Below are 8,616 nucleotides of genomic sequence, written 5' to 3' on the forward strand. Positions count from 1 at the left end.
TGAGATTATCATACAATTTTTATCTTTTGTTCTATTAATGTGATGTATCACATTGACTTGTGTGTTGAACCATCCTTGCATCCCAGAGATAAACCCCATTTGTTTGTGGTGTATAATTCTGTTAATGTGTTGTTGAATTTGGTTTACTAATATTTTGTTGAGAATTCTTGTGTCTATATTCATCAGAGATATTACTTGTATAGTTTTCTTGTGAAGTCCTTATCTAGCTTTGATATCAGAGTAATGCAGGCCTCATAACATGAGTTTAAAGTGTTCCCTTCTTTTCTATTTTTTTTTTTTTTTGGAAGAATTTGGAAGGATTTGTATTAATTATTATCTTATTGTTTAATAGAATTCATGAGTGAAGTCATCTGGTCCTAGGCTTCTGTTTGTTGGGATGATTTTGACGAGAGAAAAAATATCAGTGTGAGAGAGAACAATCAATTGGTTGCCTCCTCTATGCTCCCTGACTGGGATAAAACCCACAACCTAGGTTTGTGCCCTGACCAGAAATCAAACCCACAACCTTTTGGTGTATAGTATGATGCTTCAACCAGCTGTGCCCCAGGGCCAGGGTAGATTTTCTATTTCTTTTCTTCTTTCCTTCCTTCCTTCCTTCCTTCCTTCCTTCCTTCCTTCCTTCCTTCCTTCCTTCCTTCCTTTCTTTCTTTCTTTCTTTCTTTCTTTCTTCTTCTTTTTTAAATATATTTTATTGATTTTCCACAGAGAAGAAGGAAGAGGGATAGAGAGCTAGAAACATCGATGAGAGAGAAACATCGACCAGCTGCCTCCTGCACGCCCCCCACCAGGGATGTGCCCGCAACCAATGTACATGCCCCTGACGGGAATCAAACCTGGGACCCCTCAGTCCACAGACCGACGCTCTATCCACTGAGCCAAACTGGTTTTGGCGGTTTTCTGTTTCTTTATGGTTCAGTTTGGCAGGTTGTATATTTCTAGGAATTAATCTATTTTTCTAGGTTGTCCAAGGTGTTGGTTTGTAATTGTTCATTGTAGTCCCTTAATGATCCTTTGCATTTCTGTGGCAGCATTGTAACACCATTTCTTTCAATTCTAGTTTTATTTGAATCCTCTTTTTTTTTCTCTTGGTGATTCTACCTGTAGGTTTGCCTGCTTTGTTTCTTCTCTCTTTTTAAAATAGCTCATTGATCTTCCCTATTGCCTTTTTAAATCTTTTTTATTTATTTCTGCTCTGATCTTTATTTTCTTAAAATGCCACTTTCTAGTTATACTTTAGGCCAGTAATTTTCAACTTGTGTGCTGCAAGAATTTTTAAAACATGCAATACTAGACTATTTAGTCAGGGGCAGTGACCTCTTTAACCTTAGATTATCAACTAAAATAAGCGACTAGATTATCAACTAAAATGAATGACAGCAGTCAACACAATAGCTCCCTGCTGTTAATTAATCAAAATTATACTTTTTTTGTCAGTTGGGCCAAAATAATTTTTAAAAATATATATATTCCACTGATTTTCCACAGAGAAGAAGGAAGAGGGATAGAGAGCTAGAAATGTTGACTAGCTGTCTCCTGCACATCCCCTGCCGGGATGTGCCCGCAACCAATGTACATGCCCTTGACCGGAATCGAACCTGAGACCTTTCAGTCCACAGGCTGATGATCTATCCACTGAGACTAACCATTTCAGCCAAAATCATTTTTTTAGGTGTGCCCCAGAATTTTTGTAACCATAAGATGAAAAAGGTTGAAAATTGCTGCCTTAAGCAAATAAATACTTGTTCTTAAGCCTTGGTTTTCTCATCCTCAAAATGGAAAGGACTATAGACAATGCATGTAAAGTCATTAGTCCAGGGTCTGGTGAATAGTGAATTCGAGTTAAAGGTTAGTTATCCAGCCAAAATCATATTGAAACATGGTAACCAGAATATCCATGTAAAAATGTGTATACAGGCCTGGCTGGTGTTGCTCAGTGATTGAACATTGACCCATTAACTGGAAGGTTCGATTCCCAGTCAGGGTACATGCCAATAGGGGATGTGCTGGAGGCAGCCAAACAATGATCTTCTCTCATCATTGATGCTTCCACCCCTCTCTTCCTCACCCTTCCTCTCTCTGAAATCAATAAAAACACATTAAAAAATGTGTACATGTGTTAGCAGGGGATGGAGCTAGAAGGAAGATTTCTTTAATTAATCCCTCAATGCTGAAGTGACCGGCCAGTGTGGGTGCTAACAGTTCAGCCCTCCCCCTCAGGATGGGCTTCCTGGGCACACAGTCTGCAGTCTCACAGGGTTTCATGTTTGACTTCATGTCCTGCTGTCACCAGCTAGAGATTCTTAAAACATTTTCAGCAAGAAACCCCACTTTTCTTCCTCACTGGCCCCCGAATGGATGGAGCTGCTCCTGCCTGTCTTTAACCATAACCTGACAGGGCACTGGCTCCCTCCCAGAGTGGAGGAGACCTGGGCTGCGGGTACAAGGCGATCAGAGGAAATTCTTTTTCCTAATGCCATCTCGGCGGCGACACCTCCTCATTCAGAGATGCTCCCCTGGGCCCTCTCTCAACTAAAAAGCTCCTTGGCTCTGGAGTAGAGGTGGGGTGGTCTGTAAGAGGCTTTCCCCCCAACTTTGTGGGTTTGGACACCTTTGCTTGATTGTTTGGTAGAAAGATGTTTGGGGGAAGATCAGGCTCTGCTCTGTTAAAGTTAAAAAAAAAATAAATAGTGGGTCTTAAAGAAGCAGGAGGCTGGAGAAGAAAAACACATCAGATCTTTAAAGGAGCACTTTAGTGATAGTTCCAAATTGTCAAAACCGCCCTGAAATCTGTCTTGCTGATGAGAGGCATCTTGAAGTTTTACAGACACCGAGCTGGGAAGGATGACCCAGGCCATAGCAGGTATGATAAAATGATCCGGCAGAGCAATATTGCCCTTGGAGCCGAGGGGTCCCAGGCCTGTTTGTCCAGGTGCAGCACGCGTGGAAATCTGTCCACTCGGCCACAGAGGTTGCTCCCGCAGCCAGGGGTGCCCTGGGCCGGTGGGCTGAGCCTCGGGGGAGGTTGCCCTGGCGAGGAGGTGGGGGAGCCGGGGAGGGAGTCTGTGGCCCCTTGTGCTGAAATGATGTGCCTGGAATCACAAAGGAAAGAAATCCAAACTGAACAAGCCCTCAGCCTTGGAGCTCCAGCCACACTGAGACGTGATGAAAGCGAAAAGAAAATATAGCTGGAGTTCAAACCGTGGCTAGGGTTATGACAGTTCATAAATCAGCGAGTCTGGAAAATGTTAAGTCTCAACAATAAAATTAGGAAGCAATATTGTCGTTCAACTAGTGTAATTTTTTAAAAAATAGTAATTATGAACACATGTGTCTCCTCTCTGCAGATATATTTTATCTGTTTATCAGTAAAGCGTGCCTTCTCCAGGAGAGTGGTATGTTCATAAGCTCACTGCTTGCTCTATGCCCGTGGATAAATTATTTAGGATTTCTGTGTCTCAGTTTTTCCATCTGTAATTTAGATTTCGTAATAACTTCTCTTTGGGTAGCAGTTTTCAGATATTTGGTAGTAGCCTGGAGTAAGGAATATAACCTTTTATCACAATGCAATATGCTATATATCCGCATATGCCACATATATATAACAAAAACAAAGCTTTCATAAATATATTCAATTTCTGCAGTTCATGCATATTTTTATTCTTCTATTTGTTTTTTGTTTTTTTTTTAACAGTTGATTACTAATCATGTATTGAAAGCAGTAAGAGGTTCCAGGACACCAGATAAACCAGTTCTGAGTTTTTCCCCAAGATAAATTTTAACAGCTCTAGTTTCTTCAGTGTTTTATCAAAATACAAAAGAAAAAAGTAGAGGTTGTTGTTTTTGATGTCAGTCTGACCCTGGCAGGCTGAGGGAGTGAAAGCACATGTGGACGGGAGTTCTGAGGAGCTAGGCTCTAAGGTGACCGGTCACCTGTCTGCGTTCCTACTGGTGAGACCCAGACAACCTGGAGCAAGTGAGTATGTGTAGGGACCATGGGGGTCTCCTGTTCTGGCCAGAGTGGTCCCACCAGAGCACCTGTGCTGACCCACCCTGACCAGAGGGAAGGCTGGAGTCTTTCCAAGGGGTCTGAGCGGGGGCCGCAGCCCCCAGCCCACCTGCATAGGCAGTGGTGTGAGCATAGGTACAAGCATGAGTGCTATGGGATGCAGATGACCCAGCGAGACAAAGCCAATCAGGGACCTAAGTGACCATGCAGAATGCACTGTGGCTGGTTCTGCCCACTGCACGCTCCAGATAGGAGACAGACCACAGGGCAGACTGGACTCAGGCTGTTACTGCAGAACTGGGCACATTTCTCCCTTCTCTGTGTTCAAGTGTCTCCTTATGTTTAAATTATAAAAAATGTGCTGAGTTTGGGTTAAAAACCAACCACCCAAATGGATCTCAACACAGATTTAAAGCCCAGAGGAGGAGCGTTGAGGTGATCTCACAGCAGCTCCTAGAGGCCCCGCCCCGGTGCCTAAAATCCCTTCTCAGTACTTAAGAGTGGGTGGATTCTTTTTCTTCTTAATTAAAAAAAAAAAAAAAGCTGAGTAATATTGCATAGGAATACCAGAAACTGCCTCATTGGAAACAAGAACTATTTACATTAAAATAAAAACCCGGTTGCAGGCTGCATCTGCACTTGTACGGCATGATGAAGCACACTGAGATAGCTTCTGGCACTCACACCCCAGGGGCACGTCTGCCACCTGAGAGGAAAGCAATGGGGAAGGAGGGGGCGGGGGGGGGGAGGGGAGAAAGAGAGGCGTTCGCCTCACTTCCGGTTCCGGCGCTGCTTGGACAGCCAGTCCAGCCCCTCGTAGAGCCCGTCCCCGCTGGTGGCACAGGCGGCCTGGATGTACCAGCTCCTGCGGCGCAGGGAGTGGAGGCCCAGCTTGTCCGTGACCTCGGCTGCGCTCAGGGCATTGGGCAGGTCCTGCTTGTTGGCGAACACGAGCAGGGCGGCGTCCCTGAGCTCGTCCTCCGCCAGCATCCGCAGGAGCTCCTCCCGCGCCTCGTTCCCCCGCTCCGGGTCGTTGCTGTCCACCACGAAGACCAGGCCCTGCGTGTTCTGGAAGTAGTGGCGCCACAGGGGCCGGACCTTGTCCTGGCCGCCCACGTCCCACACGGTGAAGCGGACGTGCTTGTGGTCCACGGTCTCCACGTTGAAGCCGGCGGTGGGCATGGTGGTCACGGCCTCGCCCAGCTTCAGCTTGTACAGGATGGTGGTCTTCCCCGCGCCGTCCAGGCCCACCATGAGGACGCGCATCTCTTTCTTGCCATAAAGGCCCCTGAAGAGGTTCGCAAAGACGTTCCCCATGCTGTGGACTGGAGGGAGGAGAGACTCTGGCCGGAGAGACCCTCGGAGGCCGCGGTGGTGCTGCTGCTGCTGCTGCTGCTCCTCTGAGCCGGGCGTTGGTTTCGCTCCCGCGAGATGGCGGGCTCTGACGGCAGCCGCCGCGGTGGGCGCTGGGGAATCTATTCTTCTGTGTTAAGAAACACTGGTTGTACCGAAACTGGTTTGGCTCAGTGGATAGAGCCTTGGCCTGCGGACTGTAAAGGTCCCGGGCTCGATCCCAGTCAAGGGCATGTCCCTTAGTTGCGGGCACATCCCCAGTTGGGGGTGTGCAAGAGGCAGCTGATGGATGATTCTCGTTCATCGATGTTTCTATTGTAGCTCTCTATCCCTCTCTCTTCCTCTCTGTAAAAAAATCAATTATATATATATAAATAAATACTGGCTGTGACCCTCTAGAGTCTAGACTGATTTTATTACTTAATGTCTCAAAAATGCCGTGGTAGGTTTACCTGCTCATCACATAGATAATTCGCATAAAAAGCCCAGATAACAGAAGGTAATCTAGAAAGGAGCTCTCCCTTCCTTCTTCCTCCGTAGGCAGCCAAACGTAACCTTAGCTACCATTTTACTTTGTGTTTCTATGACATCTGCATATATAATGCTTATGAAGTTTTCATAGTCCAGTAAACTGAAGACTCGTTACCCTGGGTTCCTCGGTATCAGTGCTAATTGAATGTGGGCCTGTGACAGTCACTGTTGAGTCTGTACCAAGGAATTGACATGATCCCGGGTTGTATTTAATCTGCAGGAAACTAACCAACAACCCAAGAAGTAAACATTTTTAGATTTTTGCTACCCATTGATTGCTAATGTGGGAACATGGCCTTACATGTATATAAACCATTCTTTTTCATGTATTTTCATGTATACTGTTTCTGTATACTGTTTCTCTGGTCTATCATGCAACTCAGATGCTGCTGAGACAAGAAGATAGGACTCTCATTAGATGTGAGCAGAGGATTGCATGTGTGTTCTCAATTCTGGCCACAGATTGGAATAACCCAGGAAACTTTAAATATATAGCTCATGCCTATGCTCCAGAGATTCTTTTTTCTTTCTCTCACTTTCTTTTCTCTTTCTTTCTTTCCCTTTTTCTTCTCTCTTTCCCTTCCTTCCTTCCTTCCTTCCTTCCTTCCTTCCTTCCTTCCTTCCTTCCTTCCTTCCTTCCTTCCTTCCGGTGAAGGGAGCAGGAGAGAGATTTGTTGTTCCACTTACATATGCATTGGTTGCTTCTTGTATGTGCCCTGACTAGAGATAGAACCCACAATCTTGGCATATCTGATGACATTCTAACCAACTGAGCTACTGGCCAGGGCCCAGAAATTCTGATTCAAATGGTTTGAATAGAGCCTGAGAGTCAGTAGTTTCTCAAATGGCTTTAGATTAGTCCAATGTGCAGTCAGAGTTATGAGGCGCTGGGTAACCCAGGGCTGAGATTAAGCTGTTGATAAGATCAATAAAACCAGGTATCATAATATAGTGGGTCCTTTTTATCACTCCCTGCACCACCCATCCTTGGCCCCAACTCCCATTAAATGTCCCTTAGAGAATCTGTGCTGGAAAGCAGGTCTGATGATTTGTTAGAATCATTGCGTGTAACTGGATGCATTTGGTTCACTGACACCCTGACGTAATATGGGACCCCTAGGTCTGCTACACTGGAGGCTTATTCTATAACCTAAAGCTCTGTCTTAATTTCTTTATTTACAACTAGAGGCCCGATGCATGAAATTCATGCAAGGGGCTCGGCCCTCGCAGCCCTGGCTTTGTCTGGATGGTCGTCCACAAGGATATCTGGAAGGTCGTTCAGCTGTCTGGTCTAATTAGAATATTTTGCTTTTATTATTATAGATAGTGGTGATCCTCACACCCACCTCACGGGGAGATGACGAGATGAATGTGAAAGTTCCCAGGAATATGCCTGAAAACGATTTCTCTTATAAAGCTACTTTGAGGGGGACGTCTGCGCTTTGTAGACCACATCAATCACAGCTCTTTCAAGTTCCCTTTGATGAAGCAGTCTGTCTTGAACAGGCACACAGCAAAGGACATTTTGAATTCTACCTAGACATATTTTTACTTATATTTATGACACATGTAACCGAGGCACCTTTGGTCTCTTGGAATCTGGTTTGTTTTATAACAGCATGAGACATGTTGTAATATATGTTACTGGACATGCTACTCAACATACTAGGCTTACCCCTTAACATAACTTTAGGCTGTGCTGACAGGCAAGGACATCCCGGAAGGCTGTGCAGTTTATTAATTTATTGGCCTGTGCAGGAGTTTATTCAACCAACATTGACCACACACTTTTTGCCAGGCTGTGACAGGTGTTGGAATACAGAGGCAAAAGAGACTGTCTTTGCCCCAGGGGCTCACATCCCTGTGGAGGAGGCAGACACATCAACCAATGATGACACTGAAATATGATAGCACTGTGATAGTTTGCTAACTATGTGTTGAGCTTCCACTAGATGCCAGAGACTGTCCTGGGGCTGAGAAAACATTGTGTGCGCACAGCACTTGCCTTAAAGAGCTTATATGCTAGCATTAGTGGAAAAGTTACAATTTGGCCATTATAGGCACAAAAGTGAAGGCAGCTAACTTTGAATGGGGGAATCATGGAGGACTTCCTAGAGGAGGTGATGTTTGAGCTGAGCATTAATGATTGAGGAAGGCTTTCCAAATGAAGGCTGTATGAGGTGAAGATTATGGGGAAGGTTATGGGGGGGGGGGGGAAGGGCTTTCCAGATGGAGGAAACAACATTTACCAATGCATGTGTTGTTATATCTAAGGGTGTGGGAAGAACATATGGGGATTTGCGTACCTTATTAAGGAGTTTATAGATGCTAGGCTTTATGCTGAGGTTCAGCATTGTCAGACTTGAATCTTAGGATGATTTTTTTCAGAAGCAATGAGGAAAATGGACTTCTTGGGAATAAGAATGGGAAAGAATTTTGTCAGTGAGAAAGGGTAGGAGGAAATTGATAAGCAATTGAGCTAAAACAGTGGCACTGGGAGGGTGCAGGTGGAGGGTGGAGGGGTTCAATGGGGGAAAAGGGGACATCTATAACACTTGCAACAATTAAGATAAATTTTAAACAATAAAAACAGTGGTGTTGAAAGGAGAGAAGCAAGAATAGGGCTGGAAATCTCCGATATAGCGTGTATAGATCTATACAGAATGGGAGAGCATTGGTTGGGGAGTATTAGAAAAGGTGGGATT

At 45.0% G+C, this 8,616-nt stretch overlaps 1 protein-coding gene across 1 annotated transcript; it reads right to left on the bottom strand.

Annotated features, from left to right (window-relative positions):
* Positions 1 to 4,798: 4,798 nt before the first annotated feature.
* On the bottom strand, positions 4,799 to 5,439 carry LOC118718520 (ADP-ribosylation factor 1-like). Its single transcript, XM_036437387.2, has one exon. It carries the CDS (start codon positions 5,342 to 5,344, stop codon positions 4,799 to 4,801), a length of 546 nt encoding a protein of 181 aa, XP_036293280.1. The 5' UTR covers positions 5,345 to 5,439.
* Positions 5,440 to 8,616: the final 3,177 nt, after the last annotated feature.

Source organism: Pipistrellus kuhlii, unplaced genomic scaffold, assembly GCF_014108245.1.
Source record: "Pipistrellus kuhlii isolate mPipKuh1 unplaced genomic scaffold, mPipKuh1.p scaffold_m20_p_14, whole genome shotgun sequence".
In the NCBI taxonomy this organism is placed as follows: Eukaryota; Metazoa; Chordata; class Mammalia; order Chiroptera; family Vespertilionidae; genus Pipistrellus; species Pipistrellus kuhlii.

What these genes read in the sequence shown, in the direction of transcription:
- LOC118718520 (XM_036437387.2), bottom strand. Translation starts at nt 5,344, where the DNA reads ATGGGGAACGTCTTTGCGAACCTCTTCAGGGGCCTTTATGGCAAGAAA.